This window comes from Lipotes vexillifer, unplaced genomic scaffold (assembly GCF_000442215.2).
Source record: "Lipotes vexillifer unplaced genomic scaffold, Lipotes_vexillifer_v1.1 scaffold782, whole genome shotgun sequence".
Classification (NCBI taxonomy): Eukaryota; Metazoa; Chordata; class Mammalia; order Artiodactyla; family Lipotidae; genus Lipotes; species Lipotes vexillifer.
This window is the reverse complement of record NW_006791339.1, coordinates 128779-155328: the sequence shown is the minus strand read 5'-3', so window position 1 is coordinate 155328 and position 26550 is coordinate 128779. Positions and strand designations below refer to the sequence as shown.

The 26550-nt window shown below is 40.6% G+C and overlaps 1 protein-coding gene across 2 annotated transcripts in view; it reads left to right on the top strand.

The window, feature by feature from the left end:
- ACSL3 (acyl-CoA synthetase long chain family member 3) overlaps positions 1 to 26550 on the top strand; it is an 83282-nt gene that overhangs the window by 38872 nt on the left and 17860 nt on the right. For both annotated transcript variants that reach the window (XM_007464332.1, XM_007464333.1), the window contains exons 2-6: positions 11480 to 11899; positions 21263 to 21440; positions 22692 to 22801; positions 23669 to 23807; positions 25778 to 25928. In XM_007464332.1, the coding sequence (XP_007464394.1) occupies positions 11519 to 11899; positions 21263 to 21440; positions 22692 to 22801; positions 23669 to 23807; positions 25778 to 25928 (959 nt within the window). In that variant the 5' untranslated portion in view covers positions 11480 to 11518. The remainder of the gene's footprint in view (positions 1 to 11479; positions 11900 to 21262; positions 21441 to 22691; positions 22802 to 23668; positions 23808 to 25777; positions 25929 to 26550) is intronic.

Genomic DNA, 26550 nt, shown 5'->3' with positions numbered 1-26550 from the left:
CTCTTTCCAAGTCTCCTGTGTTCTTCTCAAATAATAGAGGCCACGCTTGGAGAGGTTTTTCTTAAACTTCATCATTACGATTTTAAACAAAAGCTAAATAAAATTATATGAGATCTGAAAAACTTATTTTGATGTAATACAATTGACCATTTACATAAAACGTTTTAAAAACATATTTCAGGTGTTTGAACCTAGCTTAGTTGTAGTCACACAGTTTCACATTTAAAGATTTAGTGTTGGCTAATCTAGCATTGTGTAAATAATGATGGGTCATTTTCTTTTAGTGTTAAACTTGACTCATCTTGTTATTTTAATTAGCAGTTCTGAGAGCATTGGAAAGGTGGAAGTTTTTATGGTCTTCAAAGATTAATGTGCTTTGACCAAGTATAGCTGCATTTGCATTTGTTTAGAATTAACAAGATATGTGGAAGTCCCTCCAGGTTAATTGCAGGTACATATAACTTGTTTGTGATGGCTGCATAATTGTCTACACATAATCGTCCATAATTGTTTGTAATGGCTGTAATGGATGTATAAGTTCTTTAGCCATTCTTTGATTTTAGATTTTCTGATTTCAATTGTTAAAATTTTCCACAGTTTTCTGATCTAGTAGGATTTATTCAGCAATTCAAGAATTAGGCAGCATCCAATCTAGCAGACCGAAAGGAGCTCCAAAGAGCTGTACAAAGCAAGAGGTTATTGTAGATCACAATGAGCAGGAAAAAGGAAGTTATACTGGGCATTTGCTGATTGGTTAAAGCAGGCTTATTTTCCTTTACATGGTGCAAAGGGTGGTATTGGAGCTGGGTCAGGTAACTTGTGCTGAGCAGGCCAGACTGATTGGTTGACCTACGCCTGCCTTTTCTGGGAGAGCTGAGCATAGAAACTTAGCTAAGTTTTGCTTTGCTGATGTGGGGCTTAGCATGAGCGACTCCATCTTGGGCCTAATCTGATTAACAGTTTTTTTGCCTTTGAAACAGTACTACCACATCCAAGCTGTGCCTTCAGACTGTACTACTTACCATACATAATTCCTTTTTGTTACAGTCATCTATCCCCTTATTCCTTGAATATTAGAACCTCAGGCTTCCTATGACTCTTCTGCTATCCTATCATGATTCTTAGCATTTTCAATCCTTCCAATACCACAGCCTTTCATTTCCTTAACCTCCTGTCCTTAAATGATCTCATATTCCAGTCTGCCTCTGCTTGCTCTTTCTCCGTTACTATAATCTAGACCTTCCCGTGATGGATAACCGTACGGCCTTAGCAGTCTCAACTTCAGACATTCTGCACAGACCATTACCTCCTGTGGTTCCAACTTACACCCTTTTAGCGCCTCACCTCCAACAGTTCTGTGACTAATTCCACTGATTTGTCTCCTCATAAATGCTTTCCCTCCTCGTGGCCTTCCTTTCTCAAGTTAAAATTGCCTTATCAGTCATTATACTGACTGCCTTGGAAACAGACTTAGTTTACTTATCTTTCCTTTCTTTACCCCTGTTTTGTCCTGGAACTTGCCTGATGAAATCCCATCCTTGGTTAATCTAGCTCTCCCTGATCCATATTTATGCTCTGTCCTCTGACCTTGGCTGGCAAGCACACAGCCACCTTGATTGGTCTCCCTTCACATCCACGGCGGCTGACCTCAGGTGGGCCTTTCGAGCTGCCAGGCGATCCTGCTCTGTCCCCTGCTCCGTGCACCCTCCTGGATGACTACTTTATACTTAATTTTTGGAAACTTTTTACTTTATATCGGAGTATAGCTGATTAACAGTGTTGTGATAGTTTCAGGTGCACAGCAAAGCAACTCAGCCATACATACACATGTATCCATTCTCCCCCAAATCTTTCTCCTTAATTTTTTAATACTTTCCTTTTTTCCTCCCTCTCAGCCAGTGATTTTTTTCTTCCTGTTACTCTGATAACATAGAAGCATCCAGAAGAGGATCTTCCACCAGCTCCTGTTAGCATTTCTACCCACTCATATGCATCTGCCTCCCTGTTCCTATCTAAGGCCAACCTCTTCCACTTGGGTACCATGCTCACCCTCTCCTACCCAAGGATGTGACTCTCTTCTGCACACAGTTGACTCTTGGTATCTGTGGGTTCCGTATCCATGGGTACAGAGAGCTGACTGTACTGTGTAGAGGACTGGAGCATCCCACGGGGTCATGGAAACGGTCCTCTGAGATTTCTGAGGAATGAGTGTAATCCTTTCCTCTTTTGAGTCATAGCTATCACTTTGCAGACAAGCTATACTATCTCTTATTTTTATTTATTTTTATTTCTTTGACCGCCACGTGTGGCTTGTGGGATCTTAGTTCCCTGACCAGAGATCGAACCTGGGCCCTGCAGTGAAAGCTCCAAGTCCTAACCACTGGACTGCCAGGGAATTCCTGTTATCTCTTGTTTTTGAAACAAAAGGAACTGCTTTGTCCTGTCCTATTACTTATTTCTCTACTCTTCCTAGAGCTCTCTTCCTATTCTTTCTCGAGCTCTCTCCAGTTGGGCTTTGATCTTTAACCACAGTTCTTTTCAAGGTCAGTGGTGACCTTCATGTTGTTAAATCCAGTGTCTGATTCCCAGTCCTCATTTTTTTTTTATTTAAAAAAAAATGTAGTAAAATATATATAACAAAATGTACTATTGGAATCATCTTTGAGTGTATAGTAGGCATTAAGTATATTCACATTGTTCTGCACCCATCACCATCAGCCGTTCCCCAGAACCTTCCCATCGTTCCAAACTCTGTACCCATGAAACATAATTTTCCATTCCCCTGCTCCCTCAGCCCCTGGCAACCGCCATTCTACTTTGTCTCTTATGAATTTGCCTATTTTAGGTATGTCATGTAAGTGGAATCAAATATTTGTCTTTTTGTGTCTGCCTTATTTCACTTAGTGTATTGTTTTCAGGGTTCATACATGTAGCATGTCTCAGAACTTCATTCGTTTTTTAAGGTTGAATAATACTCCATTGTGTGGCTGCCACATTTTGTTTATACATGTATGCGTCATGGATATTTGGGTTGTTTCTGTCTTTTGGCTGTTATGAATAACTCTGCTGTGAACTTTGGTGTGCAGATATCTGTTTGAGTCCGTGCTTTCAGTTCTTTGGGAAATATACCCAAAAGTGGAATTGCTGGATCATATGGTAATTCTGTGTTTAAGTTTTTTAAGGGACTGCCAATCTGTTTTCAGTAGCAGCTGTACCATTTTACATTCCCACCAGCAGTGAATAAGGGTCGCAGTTTCTCCACCTCCATCTCCCAGCCAGTGCTTTTTATTTTCTGTTTTGTTTTTTTCTTTTTTGGTAATGGCCATCCTAATGGGCGTGAAGTCTCCTGTCATTGGAGGCGTGGCTTGCATTTATCTTTGTTGACAACACCAGTAAAGCGGATCAGTCCTCCTTGACTCCACCCTCCTGCTTTTCCTCTGTCAACACTGACCCCTCCTCTCATGCTCTCTTTGCTGGCCCATCTCGTCCCAGAGTCCTCTAAACATTGGCATGCCCCAGGATCTGCTGTTTGTACCTCTTCTCACTCCCTAGGCCATCTCAGCCAGTCTCATGCCTGAAATACCACAAAGAGGCTGAGAATTCCCAAAGTTAACCTTTCACAAAACGGAACTGCTCTTCTTCAAAATCTCCTGCAGCCTTCCCCGTCTCAGTAAATGGCAGCTCAGTAGTTTTCAACGCCTCAAGCCAAAACCCTGAGAGTCACCTTTGACCCCTCTTTCTCTCTCGCTGTATACAGGGCTGTACCTTCAAAATAGAGCCAGGTCATTTCTCACTGCCGCCTCCGTCCTCCTCCTGGTCCAAGCCAGTGTCATCTCCCCATCTGAGCCCTGTCAGAGCTCCTGCAGCAGCTGCGGTCTCCCGCGTCAGTACTGTTCTCACAGTGACAGGCCCTTCAGGATCCGGCCCCTGTCTCACAGTATCCTCTCTGACCTTGTCTCCTTTCACTGTCCCCCTCTCTCCCTGGGTTCAGCTAGAGTGCTCTTCTCCCAGATTTCCGCTCGTAACATCTGAGATGCCTTTTCTTTTTTTGCGGTACGCGGGCCTCTCACTGTCGTGGCCCCTCCCACCATGGAGCACAGGCTCCGGACGCGCAGGCTCAGCGGCCACGGCTCACGGGCCCAGCCGCTCCGCGGCACGTGGGATCTTCCCGGACCGGGGCACAAACCCGCGTCCCCTGCATCGGCAGGCGGACTCTCAACCACTGCGCCAGCAGGGAAGCCCCTGAGATGCCTTTTCTTAACTGCTTTCTAATGCAACAGTCCTCTCCTCCCTCAAATTCATTCCCTTTAACTTGCTTTATTTGTCTCGGTAGCTCCTGTTACCTCTCGGTATTTAGTTACTTGTGCATGGTCTGCTTGCTTCCCATGTTTCGTTCATGACTGTGGCTTCATCCTCTGGAAGAGGTCTGGGTATGGAGTCTGTGTTCAATATTTATTTGGCAAATGAATGATTGAATCTTTGTTTATATGTTTAATAAGCATTTGCTTTTCTGTAGATTAGAGTTTGAATGTGGGATTGCAAAGGGTGTGTTTTGTGTGTGTGTGTGTTTTAAATATTAATACTGTACTGATGGAATACTTCAGTGCCCTCTGGATATAGGGCAGTCTTTTACATATTTGTGAAACTGTTGGATGCAAATTAGTATGGTTTCATTTTAATCTCGATTACAAGTTCAGGAGAATATTGTCTGTATGTGTTAGCCATATGCATTTCCTCTTTTTTGGCTTCTCTCTACATATTCTTTGCCCAGTTTTTCCTTTTTTTTGCTTGAATTTTTTTTTTTTTTTTAATTTATAGGAGTTCTTTCTATATTCTGTCATGGGAATTTTTTTCCCCCTAAATCTTGTTTTCCTTTTTTCAATTGAAATATAGTTGATTTACAGTGTTTCAGGTGAAGAGCATAATGATTCATTCATATGTATTCTTTTTCAGATTCTTTTCCATTATAGGTTATTACAAGATATTGAATATAGTTCCTTGTGCAATACAGTAGGTCCTTGTTGTTTATCTATTTCATACGTATCAATAGTAGTATGTATCTGTTAATCCCAAATTCCTAATTTGTCCTCTCCCGCCCTTTCCCCTTTGGTAACCATAGTTTGTTTTCTATGTCTGTGAGTCTATTTTTGTTTAGTAAATAAGTTCATTTGTATTATTTTTTTAGATTCCACATATAAGTGATATATATGATATTTGTTCCTTTTTGATTTTGATTTTTTAATTTAATTTACTTTTTATTATTTTTTGGCTGTGTTGCATCCTCATTGCTGCATGCGAACTTTCTCTAGTTGAAGCGAGTGGGGGCTGCTCTTCGTTGTTGTGCGTGGGCTTCTCATTGCGGTGGCCTCTCTCGTTGCGGTATACGGGCTGTAGGCGCACGGGCTTCAGTAGTTGCAGCACGTGGGCTCAGTAGTTGTGGCGCACGGGCTTAGTTGCTCCTCGGCATGTGGGATCTTCCCAGACTAGGGATCGAACCCATGTCCCCCTGCATTGGCAGGTGGATTCTTAACCACTGCACCACCAGGGAAGTCTCTGATTTTTTAAATTGTGTTTCACCGTAAAGAAATGTTAAATCTTTAAAATTTATGTGGAATTAATCTGTAAGAATTGATGAGAAAATTTTGAAAAATATGGCTAGTGAGGGTCTTACTAGATATTTAAAGCAGTAGTTCTCAAACATAAGTGCACATTAAAATCACATGGTTGCTGTTTAAAACTGAGTCTGCCAGTAGTTTTCAGCTTATAGGTATTGGGAAGGAAAGGAAGGGAAAGGTATGTCTGAGGAATCTTTCTTTAAAATATACTCTAAGGTAATTCTGATCTGATTGGTCCGTGGATCACAGTTGAAGAAGCATTGTTGTAGATCTGTCTTTGGTGTAGAGTGTGGTATTAGCAAAGCAGTGGACAGATGGATCCAAGAAACAGAACAGCATCCAGAAACGAATCCAAGTGTGAACGATAACTTATTATGGAAGATGACATTCTGGTTAATTGAGAAAAGGATGGTTTATTTCATAAATGGTTCAGACAGTTCACCTGAAAGGAAAAGTTAGCTTTTTCCCTTAAACAATAGGGAAAAATAAATTCCATGTTGATTAAAGATCAAAATATAAAGATTTTGCAAATACTAGGAAAAAAAATAGGATACCATTAGTTTAACCCTGGGATTGGATGAGGCCTTCTTAAATTAAATTGAAAACCGAGAAGCTGTGAAGGAAAAGATTAATAGTTCAAGTTTACTTTCTGAAAGGTGATACTCATATTCTAAGATGTGGCAACATAATAAAGTAGCTGTGACTGGTTCCTAGTGTGGATGAAGAATGTTGCCTGCCACATCAGTAAACAAAGGATGTTGTGGCCTTCAAGCCATGAGCCCATTCTGGATAGAGAAAAACAGAATACCAGCTCTACACAGTTAAGGTGCATATCAAAGGAATGATTTCAGTGAGCCCAGACTCTTGCATCTTCCTATATATAGAAAAGCACTAAATTCATTAAATTGATGTTTGTTTTTTTCCTTTAATTAGCAGAAATCTTTTGATATTCAACTACCTGATTTGTTTTTGCAGAACTTCTATATTCCTGGCTCCTTCCTTACCTCTTTGGAACAGTCTTTCAGAGCTATCTGAGAGCCTGTCTCCTAAGCCTCAGTATGTCTGTGGAATAAAACATAAACCCTCGACTTTTTGGATGTGCGTTTTTTTCAGTTGACACTAGTCTACATTTTCTCTAGCCATTGAGCAAATAAGATGCAATTGACCAAAGTTTTGTTACTTTACCTAGTTTATCTAAAACATTTTAGAGACGTTAAATGTCTTAATTGCATGTGACTTGGTACATCTAGGCTATGCTTGACACCATTGACTCTCCCCTCCCTTGATTTTCACGACACTGCCCTTTCCAAGTTCTCCTACTTTATTGGCTTTTCCGTGGGATTTTCCTCTTCTCAGTCTTGGCATTAGTTTCCCTCCAAAGTTTTCTGTCCTTGAACTTATCTTGGAGGTTTCCTGTGTGTTCTTTTTGGGCAGCTCTGACCCCTCTTAACTTTCACAGTTTGTGTATTTGGATGACTCACAGACATCTTAAACCCATTATTTTCAAGACTTGTATTCACCTCCTTTCCACCAATCATCCAGCCACTGACCAACCTCTTCACTGTTTGTATTTCTGTCTCAGTTGAAGGCACCCTAGCTGTTTTTCCTCCTTTCACTGCCTCTGCTCTAATTTGCAACTTTATTCTGTTGACGATTCAGATACAGTACCATCCTCACTGTGTTAAGCAGAAAGGTTTCAGTTGTTGGAAAGGCTGGAGGAACAGCTGCTACCCTTCCCACCCTCTGGGCAGTTAGGAGCCAGGAATCCTAGCTGCTCGCTCCTTGTCACGCCCACCATAGCCTTGTGACCTAGGAGTAAATGATTACTTGTTATCTCTTATGTAATTTCCTTTGCTCCAGTTTCTGCTGCCTTCAGGTTATCCTCTGCATAAAGTTATTTTCTAATACTGTGTGTTTATGTACATTTGAATGCAAACTAAGTTTCTTCCTCAGCATCAAAGGCCACAACAATTTGACCTTTAAAATTTTGGGCCTTTAATACCCTGCCCTCATCTCTCATCTCCTCATCCCTACCCTGCTCTACTGGATGGCTGATTATTTTCTGAACACCTGCTGATTTGGGGGCTTGTTCAAGCTGTGTGGTATCATCTATTCAAAATCTCCATTCCTCTGCCCTCCCTATCCCCGGACTTTTAAGATCATAATAAATTGCTGTTTGCTTTAAGAGGATGTCTCCGAAAAGCCAGAAAAGCCAGAACTAGCCTCTACCTTTTACTGTACTCTTCTTGAAACACTTTATACTCAATGATTAGTGCTTATTAAAGTTTCATAGTTTTAGTTCTTATATTTAGGCCTGTGATCCATTTTAAGTTGATTTTTTGTATGGTATAAGAAAGGGGTTCATCTTCATTGTTTTATGTGTAGATGTCCAGATATTCCAGCACCATTTGTTGAAAAGACTGTTCTTTCCCTGTTGAATAGTCTTGGCACTGTTGTTGAAAATCACTTGACCTTATGCAAGTGTTTATTTTGGGGCTCTTTATTATATTGATTTTTATGTCATTATGCTAGTATCACAGTGTTTTGATTACCATAGCTTTGTACTAAGTTTTGAAATTAGGAAGTTTGAGACACACCTCCAACTTTGTCCTACTTTTTCAAGGTAGTTTTGGACATTTGGGCTTTCCCTATTTTTTTTTGCCATCTTGTTGAAAATCCCTTGTCCATAATAGAAAAGTTTATTTCTGGACTCTCAATTTTATTCTGTTAATCTATATATATGTACTTTTTCTAGTACCACACTGTCTTGATTAATATTGCTTTGTATTAAGCTTTGAAATTGAGATGTGTGAGCACTTCAACTTTGTTCTTTTTCAAAAGTTTTGGCTGTTCTGGCTACTTTGAATCTCCGTGTGAATTTTAGGATCAGCTTACAAAATTCTCTATAGAAGTCAGCAGAGATTTTGATAAGCATCGTGTTGAATCTGTACATCAGTTTGGGGAATGTTGCTATTTTAACAATATTAAGTTTTAAAATCCATAAACAGAATGTTTTCTATTTAGGTCTTTAATATCTTTAAACAATGTTTTGTGGTTTTCATAGTACAAAGTTTGCACTTCTTGTTATATCTAATCCTAAGTATATTTGAAAGTGTTGTAAATATAATTGTTTTCTTCATTTTCCTATTATTCATTGCTAGTGTATAGAAATACAATTTATTTTTGTATATTCATCTTATATCCTGCAACCTTTGCTGAATTCTTTGTTTGTTCCATTAGTTTTTCAGTGGGTTCCTTTGGATTTTCTATATTACAGTCATATCATCTGTGGATAGAGATAGTTTTTTAAATCACAGTTATTTTTAAATTCAAAATGCAAACATGCAGAATTAAATTTCAGAGTACTTAGTGAGATAACATCATTCTCCTGGGTTATTAAGGTGCATCTATTCTTTGCAGTTCTGATGTCCTGAAAGTATTAGGGCCGTTGTTTTTGTTGTGCCACTTTTCTGTACAGAAACCTTAAGTGGCTCCCCATGCCCTTTCTGGCAGAAATCTAGATTCTTTGGACTCAATTCTTCAGGGTACTACACAATACGTTGTTGAAGAAAAGAGCTTGGAATGGTGAACAGAGCCCAGAGGTCAGTTGGGAGTCCTGGCTTCTCACCAGCTGCGCATGAGCAAATTCGGAGGTGTCCCTTTTCTTGTAAAGTTGCAGAGTTTGACTTATAATTTTTTAAGAATGGTTTCCTTTAGTTCTCTGAACATATTTCTAATAGCTTCTTTGATGCGTTGTCTGCTAAGTCTGACATTTGGATCCTCTCAAGGAGGATTTCTGTTGCTTGCTTTTCTCCCTGTGTGTGGGTCATACTTTCCTGTTTGTTTGCATGCCTCATAATTTTTTGTTGTAGACTGGACATTTTAGATATTTTTGTAGCGGTTCTGAATACTGATTCCGCCTTCCCCTTTTCCACACTTTCTTGTTGTGTTGTTTGCTTGCTTGTTTGCTGACTTGGCTGACCGGTTTTGGTGAAGTTTACTTTTTCTGCAGTGTGCATCCTCTGATGGGGCTCCTTCAAGGGCACAGCCTTGGGAACACGCACAGTTACTTTGAAGTACCTTCTTCAGGGGGTGACAGCACGGTGGTTCTTGTAGGGCTCCCTTTAACGGTCTGCCTCCCTGGTGTGCCTCTTGGCACCACACCCAGCAAATATTCTCCACTGATAGCTAGTTGATTGCTTTATTGTTTTGCACAGTGCCCTGGGCTATAAGTTGCCCCACAGGGTGATCCAGTTAAATTAGATGGTCTTTATAGGGGTTGTGTTTGAGGCCAGTCCTTGAGCTGCGCTGACTCTAGGAGGGCTCTTCCTAGCTGTCTCTTTCCATGATTCCATTGAACTTCTCTGGATCTGTTCTTTTGCTTGTTCCTGTTGTGGAACTACCAGCTTCATCTTAGTTGCTCACCACTAAAGTCTCCGTTGTTTTCCATAGTGCCATTAGGCTTGAACTTCTCTGTTCTCTGTTCCAACTAAGGTCAGTCCTCTTAGGGATTGCTGAGTGGTTCTGTGTTCTTACAGCCTGCTTCTCTGGCCTGGGGAGAACCTCTGTGCCATTGCTCCAGAGCCAGGGGCAGGGGCAGCAGCTTGTCCTCTGCTCTGTGAGTGGGGAGTGGGGTCCTGGGCTTGGCTGTAGCCACTGGTCTCTGGAGCTTCTCTCCCTGCATCCACCTTAGGAATCACGGTGCCCAGTAGTCTTGGTCTGCTGCGTCTGCAGTAGAGCTTCTGCCCTGAGTGGAGACTGGGTGAAAGGAGGGATTCCTCAGATCTGTCGGCCACACTTTCCTAGAATAGAATTTCTACGACATGGAGATGAAGAATGCTAGAAACCATAATCCTGGATTTAGAGCTGCGTGTGGGGTAATCAGTTAGTAGTTGGCTTCAGTTTTGTTTCTTCAAAAATGATGTCATCGCCAACTACCAAACGAAGGCTGTGTCCTCTGCCTCGTGTTCTTCTTCCCCACTCTCCCCTCTTCCTTTAAGTCTCAGCTCAAGTATCACTGGGCCACCCACATACTCGAGCACCTCTTTAGCCTTGCCTGCTCACCTAGTATTTCCCTTCCTGGGTTCATTTTTCCCTCTTAGGGTTTCTCACCACCTGGTGATATTTGTCTACCTCTCCCAAGGAATGTATAGGTTCCATGGGAAGAGGGACTTAGATTCTTTCCTTCACTGTTATAGTCCCTGTACCTAGAACACTGTCTGGCACATAGTGGATTCTCAATAAATCTGATAAATGCAACATATAAAATGTCTAAAGTCTGTTGTCTTCTTGCTTCACAGTTTGACCTGCCTAAATTGAAAAATATTTAGAATCACTGTGGGAAGTGAATTTCATATTGTTTGCTAACTCCAATTGCTTGTTGCTGCCTAGAGTGGGAGAAGGGGGCTCCCTGGGAAAGAAAGCAGTGATGGTTCAGCCGTGGCTGCAGGGTTCGGGAGAGAGGAGAATGTGGCATATGTGCCAAGTGTCTGCCGTCTCTAATGTAATGAGACACTGAAGAACAGGAAATGGGTGCATTGTTGGTCTCCATTCTCTTGTAGGTCTTCTGGCTTGCTTCCTCTTCACGACTGGGAAGTATTTGTGGTTACTTGGGATTAGGTTGGAAAAGCCACCTGTTTACAGAATGATGTGGAAGCTTTTCTGTAGAAATCCCATTGTTAATAGATACGGCATACATGTGTATCCTGTAAATATCGAGTGGACAGGACATTGCTGGCGGCCAGTATGCTAGCTGCTGCTTATTGGAAAAAAAAAATCGTGTGCCTATCTGAGATGAAGACTTTTTCTTTAAAGTTATTTAAGAATGAGTTTTTGACTAATAACTTTCTTTCTTTTCCTTCTAGATTCTTACAGAAATCTGTTAATTCTACTTTTTGAGCACTATGAATAACCACATATCTTCAAAGCCATCGACTATGAAGCTAAAACATACCATCAACCCCATTCTTTTATATTTCATACATTTTATAATATCACTTTATACTATTTTAACATATATTCCATATTATTTTTTGTCTGAGTCGTCAAGACAAGAAAAATCAAACCAAATTAAAGCAAAGCCTGTAAATTCAAAACCTGAGTCTGCATACAGGTCTGTTAACAGCTTGGATGGTTTGGCCTCAGTATTACACCCTGGATGTGATACGCTAGATAAAGTTTTTATGCACGCAAAAAACAAATTCAAGGACAAAAGACTCTTGGGAACACGTGAAATTTTAAATGAGGAAGATGAAGTGCAGCCAAACGGGAAAATTTTTAAAAAGGTAATGTGGTTTTTTTATTGCCTTTGAATTCGCTCTGAATAAAATGTATGCTTAGAAATGGTGGAAGGGGACAAGCACAGCCTGCTTCTGTTGGAATTTGCTCATGTGGCGGGAGAAACGGGATACAAGGGGACTAGACTGCACTTTTTTCTCCTTCTGTACGCCTGGCATGGATTTGTTCCGAATTTTCACGAAGACCTTGAGATCACTCACTGGTGTGGGGCACTTCTGAGCCTGAATGGCTACCAGGACTTGGAATAGAATGTCTAGGGCAGTTTGAGGTTTGAAACTATATTCCCTGGTAGTTCCAGAAGCACCTGTGAGCTCGAGATTGCTCTGGGTTTTGGGGTGTGACCTGCTTTTTCTGATTATAATGTAGGTTCCATTGGATACTTAATGATTTGCTACTTTGGTTTGTGGCAAGTGCTTTGGTTTTCTAAGAATTTCTTTTCACAGATATAGAACTTGCCATTATTGATTTGAAACAGAGGATAAGCCCTCCTTAGAGGCAGTGTAACAGTGCTTAAGAGCCTGGACTCCAGGTACAGACTATGGGTTCGAATCTCGGCTTTGCCACTTACTAGCTGTGTGTGACTTCCGAAAAGCTACATAACAAATTTGTCTCAGTTTCTTTAACATGGAGGTAATGATCATTGCTGACATTTATTAGCATTTCTTATGAGCCAGGCTGTTTTAAGAGCTTCACACATATCAACTTATTTAAGACTTACAGTAGCCCTACGGGTTAGTGTGATCGGGATATCCCTCCTTTACAGATGATGGCACTGAGGCACAGATAGGTTAGGTAACTTACCCAAGGGCATTATAGCTAGCAGGTGGTAAAGCTGGGACCAGAACCCAGGGTGTCTAGCTCCATACTCCTTAAATAATCCCAGCTCAGAGTTGTTGAGAGGATTAATAGAGAAAGGGAGTGAGAGAGAGTGAGAGTGTGTGTGTTTGTGTGTGTACATTCTACAGGTATGTGTGTGGAACAGTTTGTGGTATCTAGTGTAAATGCTCTAGCTCTTATTATCATCTTGGGAATTCACTGGGCAAAATTATATGAATGAATCTAGAGACTTATATCATGGAGTAGTGCAGCCCTGTGAAGGGTAATAAGTATAGAAATGTCATGAAAATGCTGTTTATGAACTTGGGTATGTGAGTTTCTTATAAACGGTTCTTGAAGTTCTGGTAGGTGAAAATTGAAGATGAAGTTTTTTTAGAGGCAGTAAGATGATCTGTAGTTAGTTGATAGTTTGGTTAGGTTATAGGTTTAATACCTGTGTAGGCACAGTTGTTTTTCCCTTACCCGCTTTTTCCAGCTACATCCTGACTCCAGCTGTCTTTTTTCTGGTAACCATGAAGGCACTCCCAGATCTTGGAGGAGACTCCAAATAGGCACAGCTATGGAATGAATCGCTCAGATTTACTCCTGTTACTGCAGAATGTGGGGAGGGGAGTGAGAACGATGTTGCTTGACTTAATGGTCCATTAATTTTGCCACTTACCACACAAATTCCAGTCATCATCTTCCAAACATAAAGGAGATGGCACGCAAGTTAATAATCAGTAACGCCTAGAAATTAAAAAACATTATTTTAACTCTAGACAACAGAATCTGTATGTGTCCCTAACCTTCACATGGAGTGATGTTTTATCCCATTGTGCCTGGAACCCTCCTGACTTACACTTGTTGTTCTGGCATTAATAGTGCCCCCTACAGTCGCCAGAGTGATTTGGATAAATCCTGTGGTCACTCTACTTTTCAGGCATTTTCCCTGTTTCTTTTGGTGACTTAGTTTGGCCTCACTTAAATAATTTTTTTCCCCCTTTTTTTGCTAAATTAAGATCTAGCTGGGGTTAGTTAATAGCACATTTCGAGACATTGAAGTCATTGTAGTTAAGCATGTTTGGTTTCTCTAGCCTATAGATTATAATTTGCAAAACACTTTATCATAATGATGTCTGATTTTTGTCATATTTAGTTGCTACTTTTTATGGTGTACCATCCTTGATTCTGTCTTTGCGAGATCAGGTAGTTATAAAAGGTACTGAAAACACTACATTTTTTTAAGTGCTAAAGTTTTCCACTCCTCTGCCTTCTTTTCTGTGCTTTTTGTATCTAAAATAAACATTCATTTTTGTTCTTTGACAATTCCTACTGCTATTTGAATTCAAAGATTGGGTTCTCTTACTTTTAATAAAAGCATATATAACAGAAATCCTGTTTTGGCAGGAAGCTTATTTTTTCTCTAGTATCCTGCACACACTACAGGATAGTGTGTGCAGGATACACACACTACATGGATTTTTATGGAGCTAGCACTTTCAGTCATCCAGAACTCATAGCAGCAGACTGGTTCCCCAGTATATAAAAAGGAGAAAAATACGGTGAATATGAAATTCTTTCTTAATTCAGGTATCAGTATAATTAGGACAAAATAAAATCCTAGAGCGCTATCATAGTTGTTCCTTAAATGTGGCCAGATAGGGCTTCCCTGGTGGTGCAGTGGTTGGGAATCCGCCTGCCAATGCAGGGGACGCGGGTTCGTGCCCTGGTCCGGGAAGATCCCACATGCCGCGGAGTGGCTGGGCCTGTGGGCCGTGGCTGCTAAGCCTGCGCGTCTGGAGCCTGTGCTCCACAGCGGGGGAGGCCGCGACGGTGAGAGGCCCGAACAACAACAACAAAAAAATGTGTGGCCAGTTAATGCAGTGGACACAAGCAAAGTTCTTTTTTTTTTTTTTTTTTTTTTTTTTGCGGTACGCGGGCCTCTCACTGTTGTGGCCTCTCCCGTTGCGGAGCACAGGCTCCGCACGCGCAGGCTCAGTGGCCATGGCTCACGGGCCCAGCCACTCCGCGGCATGTGGGATCTTCCCGGACCGGGGCACGAACCCGTGTCCCCTGCATCGGCAGGCGGACTCTCAACCACTGCGCCACCAGGGAAGCCCCTTTTTTAAAAAAAATTAATTAATTAGGTTGTGCTGGGTCTTAGTTGTGGCACATGGGCTCCGTAGCTCTGGCTCACTGGCTCCTTAGTTGTGGCATGTGAACTCTTAGTTGCGCCATGCCTGTGGGATCTAGTTCCCTGACCAGGGATCAAACCTGGGCCCCCTGCATTGGGAGCACAGAGTCTTAACCACTGCACGACCAGGGAAGTCCCGACACAAGCAAAGTTCTTATGCCCAGTGCATGGGTGTGTGTGTGTGTGTGTGTGTGTGTGAGTGAGAGAGAGAGAGAGAGAGAGAGAGTCAGTAAGTATGTGGCTCTTTCCTCCCTGTCTTGACCGTGGTGCCTTTGTATTCATTGTTTATTCAACAAATAAATATTTGAACTCTAGTAGAAAAGTTAGAAGGTGAGAGAAACCATTTTCAGTTAGCGCCCTTTTCTGTCTCTACTGCATCACTGTCAGAGGGTGTGCCTACCATTGACATTTGCCGTTAACTTCGCATTTGTGATTTATCAAACTTTTTTCAGAAGTCTTTAATATAAACTCTGATGTAGAAAACATATATTTTTCTTGTTTGAAATTAGATTCATTCATTCATTGTGTATCATAAACAAAGCAAATATTTTTTGTTAGCCTTACTTGAGAAGGTGTGCTATACCACTGCTTAGCCAAGACTTCAGTTTCTGTTGGTCTGCATTGCAACTGTAGCAGTGGTCTGTAGACTGGATAAGGGGGTATCTCCACTGTGTATTAAACTAGGCTGCCCTGCCCTTGGTTTCTTATTTAAGACCCATTGTATTGCAGTAGCAGCTGCTGCTATGGAAGGATAGTGAAAAGGGGACCTTTCACAACCTGCTCTTAGATGTAAAAATGGAGTTGCTTAGGTAGTGTGGCCTCTGCTCAGAATGCTTACTAAGAGTGGAACACATACTTAATCTTGATGGAGTGTATCTTCATTTAATAGTTTCCATATTTGAAGATAATCTTACATTGGAAAATAAAGCTAGTGATTAGCAATATCTAAAAGTTTTCTCCCTGTTTTGGGGGACTGAGCTTTGGGGATTAACCCTAGAGTATATCTGGCATGGTTGAAACAAAGATGCTCAAAGCTTTATTTCAAATGAATGAACTCTGAAGCTTTGTTTCTGTCTTATCCTAAAAGTCTGTTTTGAGCTTCCAAGGGAAGGTAAGTGAAGATGCGATGGTTCTGCTGTAATTATGCCCAGGATAGTGCGGCCGTCAGCTTCACCAAGACAAGTTTCCCGAGGGGCACAAGCAGAAGAACAAACGGCGAAGAAACAGAGGTGGCTGTGTTCCTGAGGCTTGGCCAGCTTTTCCAGGACTATATCGTGCTGTCATTTTAAGTCTCATATGGTTTTATAAAACTGTGGCAGAGTGAAGCGTGTGGAATGTGTCAGTAGCTCCTGATTCCAGCCTTCCCAGCAGCAAGTGCTTGTTCTGATGTCTTTTGAAATGAATTAACAATGAAATGATCAGTTTCCAGAACGTTTTAAAAATACATGTACCTGAAATAGAACAAAGTTGCAAAGAATAAAAATAACTTTGCAGTGAAACAGAAGACACAAGACCAGCTCAAACATTTAGTGATCTAACTTCCAGAGATAGTTTACATTTTTTTCTTAATATATTTTACACACCTTAGAGAGAAAAAACTAGAAGGAATTATGCAGTCATAGTGCTTAGAAAGAGAAGTTTCACTATGACTGACATTCCTTCTAAATTGATGCAAAAAGATACTAGAAATACTCCTTTCTGTTCTTAGGAGTTGACTTAGCTTTCTTTTCCTCTTCCTCATTGCCTACTTTTGTGTTATTTCTTTCTTGAGTCATGTTTTTATCCTATTTGCATATGTGTATGACATTTATTTTTTGACTTATTAGGATATTTACATAATTTATATAAAAAATAATGGCCCATCTCTTGGCCAGAATTTGTGGTTGGTTATTATGTTAATACTCTCCCCAGCCGGAACGCTTGGTTTTCTCTTCCATACTTGCTCCTCTTCCTGTCATCCCCCTGTTTGTTAAAGGCACCGCTGTGTACCAGATGGCTCAAGTCAAAAACCAGGAGTCTGATTTTTTTATTTTTATTTCCCCCTTATAGCTTCCTCCACCCCCCTCCCTTTTTTTAAAAAAAAAAAATCAGATCTTCTGCTTCCACTCTTGCCTCTACTATAATCCACTCAAACACAGCAGTTGAAATGATATTTTACAGCTGTTAATCAGGCCACCTTACTCACTTGCCCAGCAACATCTCAACTCCTTTCTATAGTGCAGTTGGAGCATTGTGATTTAGTACTTAGATTCTGGAATGAATCTGCCTGGGTTCATATCCTAGTCCGTCACTTAATAGCTGTGGGATTTGAGCAAGTTATGTTTATTCTGTCTATGCCTCAGTATTCTCATCTGTAAAATAGTGATAATAATAGTGATTATCTTAGAGTTATTGTGAGAGTTACTTACAGCATACTTAGCACGTAGTAAAAACTAGTAAAGATTAGCTGCCCTCATCGTCGCCATGGTTATTACCAGATCTCTTGAAGATTTTCACTCTCTGGCTCCCTCACAATAATTTGTAAAGATCTTCATTTGCAGAGGGAAAGGTTAAATGAAGCCAGATGTACTTTGTCGACGGTAGGAAAGTATATATTTTTGAGATATCTCTGTTCTGAATGGTTAAAGTAAGTTTTAGTGCTGATAAATGTTAAACTCAGCTACCTGAAAACTTAACCTTTATAGAATATCTCATTCTTCAGGGCCCTGACTGGTTAAGTATTGTGTGATTTTGTTTTATGGAATGTTCTGTATCTTATCTCCATTTTATTTTTATAGTTTTCTTTTGAGATAAGAGGCCTTCCTCATCAGCATAATCAAGGTATCTAATTTCATAGGTTCCTGAACAAAGGTAAATTAAGTTCCTGTGTCCCAGGCAGTGATAGTCTGAGCAACAACATCGATACGTACATATGTGTATGTCACACCTGTCATAGAATGAAAATACAGGCAATTAAATGTGAGAGAGGAAAGCGACTGTAGGGATCATTTAGCCCCCAACTAGGTTTACAAGTGAGGAAACCGCTCAGACTCCACAGTGGCCGTTCACGTAGCCACACTAGGCGTGCGTTTTCCTGACTCTTAGGACAGTCAAACATATTTATGTCTCATGGGTCACAGGTAAGAATATTTAAGAGGTGGTGGCAAAGGATGTATGCGATTGAATGGTGATGAGAACAAAAGAAGCCAAGGGAGTTAAATGATCAGGTGGATATGGACCTTTAAAAAAAAGCCATCGATCCCACATGCCGCGGAGCGGCTAGGCCCGTGAGCCACAACTACTGAGCCTGCGCATCTGGATCCTGTGCCCCGCAACAAGAGAGGCCGTGACAGTGAGAGGCCCATACACCGCGATGAAGAGTGGCCCCCCGCTCGCCACAACTAGAGGAAGCCCTCTCACAGAAACGAAGACCCAACACAGCCAAATAAATAAATAAATAAAATAAATTAAAAAAAAAAAAGCCATCTTTTAAACAAATGAGGCTGCTGGAGGAGAGGTTGAAGACCCCGAGGCCCAGAGTGAATTGAAGTTGTTTCGTTACACCGGTCCGTTCCATACATTTAGCGAATAATCACTGAGTGCCCACTATGTGCTAATACCGTCCTAGGCACTAGGAGACAATAATGAACAAGACACACAGATTACTCTTTTCTGGATCTTGTATTTGTTTGGGAGGAAGAGAGACAATAAATAATAAGGTACCAGATTTAATAACTGTCGTGGAGAAAGAAAGCTGATTGGAGATCAGTGATAGCCTCTCTGAGTAAGTGACGGCTAAGTGGAGGCCTGAAGGCCGGTAACGAGCCCTCTTTGCAGTGGGACAGGATTGTGCAGTGGCTCTAAAACAGGAATGAGCCCAGCTGGGGGAGGCACTTAGGGAGCAAAGTTCATGACGGTATTCAGACCCTGAGACCGAGTGCCTTCTTAAATTTCATGCCCTGAGCACCTGTTGTGCCTCATCTTGGGTCCTGCCTGTTTGAAGGACAGAAAAGACAAAGTTGTATTTATAGGAAGTGAGTCAGGACAGAGGTTTTGAGATGGGCACAGAGACACTGGCAAAGTCTAGGACCCTTAAGGCTTTGTAGGCCAGGGTAAGGTTTTCCAACTCCATTCCTACTGGAAAGGGAAAACACTTGCAGAGGAGTAAGCTGATTTATGTTTTTCAAAAGCTCACTACTGTAGGGAGAAGGGGCTAAAGGGGAATAAGAATGGAAGTTGGCCAGTCAGCATTCCTTAGTTCAGGGGAGAGACAGACTAGGGTGACAGGGTGCAGGTGGAGGGCAGTGGTTGCATTGGGGGAATACCTGTTAGACAGCTTAGTTGCATAATCAAGTGAAAAAGCAGGTTGGAGATCCAAGTACGGGTGGTCAAGACTAGAGATGGAAACTTGGGAAGCTCTTCAAATTAAAGTCCCAGTGAGTCGAGATTTTGTCAGGGACACTTCAGCCACTGTGATACCGTGAGGGACTGCAAAGGGTATGGGTACAGGTACGTGTATGTAGGTTATTAAACTTGGTGATAGGAAGGTAAGGGAGTTTCTGTTTAATTTCTGATTTCTCAGTGGAGTGTGAGATAGTATCGTCACATGGAAGTGGAGAAGGGAGAGAAAGGGTAGAGGATATTTGAGTAGAGAGAAGGTTTCAGATAGCCATTTCAGAGGGTGAGAAAATGAATGTACCAGGGAAGCATAATAGGATTGCTGGGTGGTGAGATCTGTGATCCTGGATTTAAAACACCTGGTTGGTGTTCTTCAGCAGTGTTCCACAGTATAGGCAGGGAATAGATACATGAGTTTAACCCCAGGTTGGGCTAACCATAGGGGCAAAGTTAGGATTTGAGACCTTTTCTAGCACAAGTCAGATAAAATTATGGGATAGGTAGGGTCCCTTAAATGTAATCTTTATGGGAAAGATCACTCCTAGAAAATTCAGTGGTTTAAAGAATTAAATTCAGATTTTGGTTACACTTGAATTAAACTCATGACTTGATTTCTTTGCACCATCATTTATTGGGGTTTACATATTTGGGTTATATAGCTAATGCTTTTTCAGAACATATATTCTCTGAAATTTACAAAACTCACTTAGATTCTAGAATCTAGGAGGTAGCTCATGCCTATCTTTGGAGTGTGAAATTCTTAATAATGGTGAATCCAGTTCCTACACATTTCGGCCAAATTCTCATCTGCCTTCTCACCGCCACAGAGCTCCTTTTGAAGCCATTGGAGCTCTGCGTGCTGAGCATTTCATGGGGGTGCAGAGCAGGGTGAGGGTTTGGGACCCACTGAAGTTAAATGAGCATTTTAATTTCAGCTGCTTTATCCAACAAAATGAAAATTTACTTCTCAAGTCCAGTTTGGAATAGGGCACTAGAGGGCAATATTTAACTTTTTCCATTTGTATCTTCATCCAACCTCTGTTTCTAGAAATCTCTTAAATATTATAAGCATTCTTGAAAATGAATATGGTTAGATGGTTTTAAGGCATGAGAGACGTGTGTTAGTGACGCAGCCATGTTTGGGAACTGTCTATATATTTTTGCAGCAAGAACAGCTTTCTGTCTAATCTGTATATAATTGGGGATTTACGGCCTGATCTAAGTTGGAGAAAATTCTTAAAGGTAGTTAAGAGGGGGTTTTTACTAATGTGAGCCTTGATGTCACCTGCACAGATCAAAGTCGAAAGCCCTGCCACGCCAGCGGGCATTCAACAGAGGGACTCTGGAAAATAGTATAACAACTCCTCACCTGGTCGTATAAATAGAGACTTGTTTACTTTGCTTATCCAGAGTTAGTTACAGCAGTTCCAACTGAATGGCCATAAGCATTTCTGTTAGCTTGGGTCTGCCAGTTTCTGTTTGTGAGTCATGTTATACTGTCTGATACCGAAATCCAGGAATTCATAAGTAGAGGGAAAGTAAAATGTTGGTATCAGTAGTACTTGACACTAGGCTAAATTATAAACTAGCATCTACATTAAGTAAATGAAGTCTATAAATGAACTCTTAATATATGTGCCTTTGGCCAGAAAGTTGACATTTAAGATCCTGTCAAACCTTGAATAATTTTTTTAAAGAAAAACAACCCCCCTACCCCCAAATTACAGTTAAAGATCTGGCAAAAGATTTGAGTTGTCATAGAAGATATCACAAAAGAGCTAATTTTCAACATAGACTTTTCACTTGAAAGTCACTTTCCAGCTTTTCGTTAGAACAAAATAGCTTATATACAAACACAGCTTTCTGATCTGTCAAAATTTGGAACGCATCCTGGCTTCTTTCTAGAAATTAATATCTTGGTTAATTTGAAAACTATTTGTATGCTTTCTGTTTCTATCAGGTTATTCTTGGGAACTATAATTGGCTGTCCTTTGAAGATGTCTTCGTTAGAGCTTTTAATTTCGGAAATGGCTTACAGATATTGGGTCAGAAACCAAAGACCAACATTGCCATCTTCTGTGAAACCCGGGCTGAATGGATGATCGCTGCACAGGCCTGCTTCATGTATAATTTTCAGCGTACGTGGACTTTCTTATCTTCTCAAAGCGTGGACCTAATGTTGTTGTGGGAGAGATGATACTCACTTTTTATTATAAATATTTACTCCCAAGAGTTTAAAATTCTGATGTTAATTTTTACCTTGTATCCAGTCAGTGGATAACTCTTTGATACCACTTAGAATTGTTGATCTATTTTGGAAAAGGAACCAGTCGTGGAACAAATTATACAATGTAGTAAGGGGACTTGAACCTGTTCAGAGGGGACGTTCTGGGTCTGGGGAGCTAGATCTGTACCTGTGGGTCATTGTTCTGCTACCCCTCTCAGAATTTTCTTTTCAAGTTAGTGTCATCTTGTTATGCCACTTCTGTCAGTAACAGCTGGCCTCTAAAACACTTCCAATACTCAAACCTAGCTGCTCCGTTAAATGATCATTTTTATGTTGTAACTATAACACAACCTGTGGAAGTTGTGATGCTTCAGTCTGTGAGGTAGTCCTGGAGGCTTAGTTCAGCGGTCTTGGTGCCAAATATGATGCAAAATATGGACATTGCTTATCCTTCAGATGAAACGGAAAAGCTACTTTTATCAGATTTCTTGCTGTAAATGCCTCTGCTGTTTTTTTTTAAACTGGCATACCTTTTTGTTGTCACAGGTTTGGGTTTACAGTATGTTTCTTCTAAGAAGCTTTAATTATCTCTTACAGTGACTTTAAGTCTACCTTTTTTGAGATAGGGAGAAAGCAAATAAAAATTCTCTTCATCCTCATGACCATTATTATTTAATTTTGACATTTCTAAGAATGTCTTTCTTTAGATTTTTCTACTTTAGCATAAGCAGTATTACCACTTGTTCATGCTATATTCTTAACAAGTAATATCTTAAATATGACATTCAGTGTGTTATCTTATTGGTATATTTTTCATATTTTAGTATCAAGTAGTTAACAACTAAGACTGACATTTTAGAAGTCAAATGTAATTCCTTTCAACATGACAGTCTCAGAATAGCATCTATAGGTAAAACAAAATAAAAAATTTTTAAATTTTAAAATATTGCAATTTGGGGGGGAAGTTACCGAAGGGTGAGTAGGCATAATGTTAGTTAATATATTAAAATAATTTAGAAAGACAGCATGATTAGATCACAAACGGTGGATCTAACAGTTTAGGGTTTAGTATGCTCCATCCACGGTCAGAGGCTTTATTTAATTCCTTTTAGTATTTCCATGAAAGGTCCAAATGTTTGACTTGCCCTTCTTTTCCCTGTAGTTGTTACGTTGTATGCTACTCTAGGGGGTCCAGCGATTGTTCATGGATTAAATGAAACAGAGGTGACCAACATCATTACTAGTAAAGAACTCTTACAAACAAAGTTGAAGGTGAGAACTAGTTTTCTAATAACTGTCCTGTACTTTAGAATTTTCAGTGTCATGAGCTCATTATTGATACTTAGTTCTTTTATGATCTTTGAAATCCTTAATATCTCTGTAAACTTTGTGGGACTGTCATACTTTATTCTTCTCCTTTAGAAAAGAAAAAGTGGACTTCCTATATATTTGTGTATAAGCAGCACAGAGAGCTACAAATTGTCAGTGTGTCCATGTCAAAGGTGAAGGGATTACAACTTTATTGTGCTCCTCTGTTTTCTGGTCTATTTTCAATAAATTTATAATTTTTAAGGGTTATTTTTAAACTAGTAATTCACTTGGTTCTGAAGCATTTGAGTCATTACAAGTTTCAGAATTTTTTAAAGGGAAGAAAAAGACTTTACAAAACTACAGGAGAAGGGTTTCTTTCGTCTCCAGACAACTCTGAAAACAACAGTAGCTGATTTTTTTTTTTTTTTTTTAAATACAAGTTTATAAGAGAAATCCTTTCCTCTCCCCCTGTATCTTTATTTGCCTCTTAAAAGCATGAGGAATGTTTGGCTACCCTGTAGTTCAGGCAGTGTGTGTTTACATGCCCATTTTTGTAAGGAACTGACTTTATTGATTAAGATTTTACCAAAGAACAAGGGTACACACAGTAAATCTAATGTAATAGAACAGTAACTTATATTTCAGGCCAGTAGTTCTCCATCTGAAAAAAGGGGTATTCATACCACTATACCCCACCCTTGCTTTTTTGAGGCAAGAAATTAACAGTTTGCTGAATATGGTAAACTGCTTTTCTTGTGTCCTGGACTATTTGCCAAGCTGTTTAATGAAGAGTAATGAAGAATACAACGAATGCTTGTGTTTTTCCAGGATATAGTTTCTCTAGTCCCATGCCTGCGGCACATCATCACTGTGGACGGTAAACCACCGACCTGGTCTGAGTTCCCCAAGGGCGTCATCGTGCACACCATGGCAGCAGTGCAGGCTCTGGGAGCCAAGGCCAGCGTGGGTATGTGGCGGTTTCCCAGTTCCTCACGTATGTTCTGCAGTGACCTTTTTCTCCAGAAGTGCTCCTGACATTTGATTCTAAACTTAGATCAAGTGACAAACTAGTTTCCTAGGCCATCACTTTGGGAAGAAAGGTCACCCTAGGTATACTGTCATCTGCCCTTTAAAAAAAAAAGCTTAAGGAAAAACAAGAACGTTAATTTATTAAAATGTTCTAAAAGTAGTATTTATTTGAAGTTAATTTAAAATACTTTTTACATTATACAGTTTTCCCGTTTCCCTTTTTCTCTTTGGTTTAAAGTTAGTGTTTAAACCAAATAACAAATAATGCCATTATTTGTTTAAGCAAATGTAAACAAATAATGCCATTAAACTTGCCCTATGTGAATTATCTGTAAGTATTAACAGATAATGTAAAGTGTCTAAACCTGCATCCCTCCTTTTACCTTCTGCTCCAACTGTGTTGTTTCCAGAGGGGACATCTTTCTGTCCTCCAGCTAGCACACCCAGGCATGGTAACCGGAAATTCCCACTCTCAAATAAGTGTCAGAAGATGTTAGAGAATATATTGATGTTTAAGGATATCAGAAAAGCTGTTAGGATGGTGGGACTGTACTTCCTTTATAGTTGGAAACATAGTGATGAATTAGATGTAAACATTCACTCAGCTTGGGAATGGGGTTATGCTGAGGTTCATTTTGGACATGTTGAATTTATGTGCTGGTGGGACATTCAAATATAGCTTTGTAGTGGGGAGTGGCCTGTACAAGTCTAGTATGCTGGAGTTTAATTTGGAGTTAAAAGATTTAGAAGCTAGAAACAGATTTTAATTAAAGCTGTGGGAGTAGGTGAGGTCACCCACAGAGAATGGTACCTCCAAAGGCCACCAAGAATTGGTCAGAGAAGAAGGAAGAAGACACGCAGCATGTGGTTCGTGGGAGCCAAGTGAAAGGAGCCCCCTCAGTGAGGCAGGAGTCTTCAGCAGGACCAGGTGCACTGGAGGAGTCCGGTGATGCGGGGATTGCGCAAGCACCATTGGACTTCTTAGCCAGTGTCCCTTTAGAGAGAGCAGCTTCTAAGTGCTGGTGGCAGAGGAGAATGGTGCCATGGGATGAAGGAGTGAATGGCGGATTAGGAAGCAAGAACTTGAATGATAACAATTGTCAAGAAATATATCTTGACAGGTAGGAGAGAAAGAGTTCACTTGGGAACATGTTTAAAATGTTTTCCTCATTTATTTAAGAAGACCGCATTTAGGATAGTTCCAAGATTAATTCAGGAAGATCACCAGTGCTATCCATGACCTACTTCTGTTAGTCTTTCTTACTGTGTCACCTCTGTAGGATGTTGGCTGCTGTTCTTAGGCTTGTGCAGATGAGGGACAGTGTCTTTTTATCCAGGATTCCGAGTATAGCCATGTTAAATAACTTCACCGCTATGAAGCAGAGAACGTTTTGTAGCAAATGTCTAGGTACCCTCTTCTAACCACCCTTATTTCTTAGTTGAGTTGCTGGCATGGCCTTTTGTCTCCCTATACCTCCTTTCTTTCCTTTTTAAGTTAGGTCACCACACAGTAGCTAAAGTGATCCTTGTCACAGGTGATGACAAGCCTCTGTTCAAAGTAACATTGCTTTCCACCCAGAGTGAAATCCAGAGTCCTTCGCATGGCCTCTGAGACGGCATGATATGGTGCTGGCGGCTACGTCACCTTCATTTCCTGCCACTTTTCCTAACATCTTCTCACCTTGCCCTGCTTTATTTTTCTTCATAGCTCTTATAACATTATGGATTTGTTTATGTCTGTCCCAATAGCATATATCTCTTATGTGCAGGGACTTGATCTGTTTTGTTGAGCTTGTATGAACCCAATTAATAGTTGTTAACTCAGTTAGACAAACAGATGATTATGAAAAAGTTGGTGATACAGCTAAATTTCTCAGAAGTATGTGTGTCTTTTCTTCTCCAATACAGAAAACAAACCTCATAGCAAACCAGTGCCCTCAGATATTGCAGTAATCATGTACACAAGTGGATCCACAGGACTTCCAAAGGGGGTCATGATCTCCCATAGTAACCTTATTGCTGGTATAACTGGGATGGCGGAAAGGATTCCAGACCTGGGGTATGTCATAGTAAATAAATTTGGGGTGGTCCAGTATTTATGTCTGTTGTTACATTAACGTTTGTGTCATTTATTACTATGCGGTTAAATTAGTCCTTCAGAGTCTATAGTAGGTATTTCTTCAAGAAAAGGACACTGAAATTACAAAATAGTTCTAGTTGGGGTTTTTTTTTTTTTTTTGCGGTATACGGGCCTCTCACTGTTGTGGCCTCTCCCGTTGCAGAGCACAGGCTCCGGACGCGCAGGCTCAGCGGCCATGGCTCACGGGCCCAGCCGCTCCGCGGCATGTGGGATCCTCCCGGACCGGGGCACGAACCCATGTCCCTTGCATCGGCAGGCGGACTCTCAACCACTGCGCCGCCAGGGAAGCCCTAGTTGGGGGTTTTAAAGTATAGTTGATAGACATCATTGTTAATATTTACTTGTTACTTTAAAAGTGCAAACTTTAACTGACTTAAATGTCTTAAATTATTTTAATCAGTTGGTGTTGTTACCTTCATAGTCATTTTTTTTTTTTATTTTTTTATTTTTTTTTATTTTCAGTACGCGGGCCTCTCACTGTTGTGGCCTCTCCCGTTGCGGAGCACAGGCTCCGGATGCGCAGGCTCAGCGGCCATTGGTC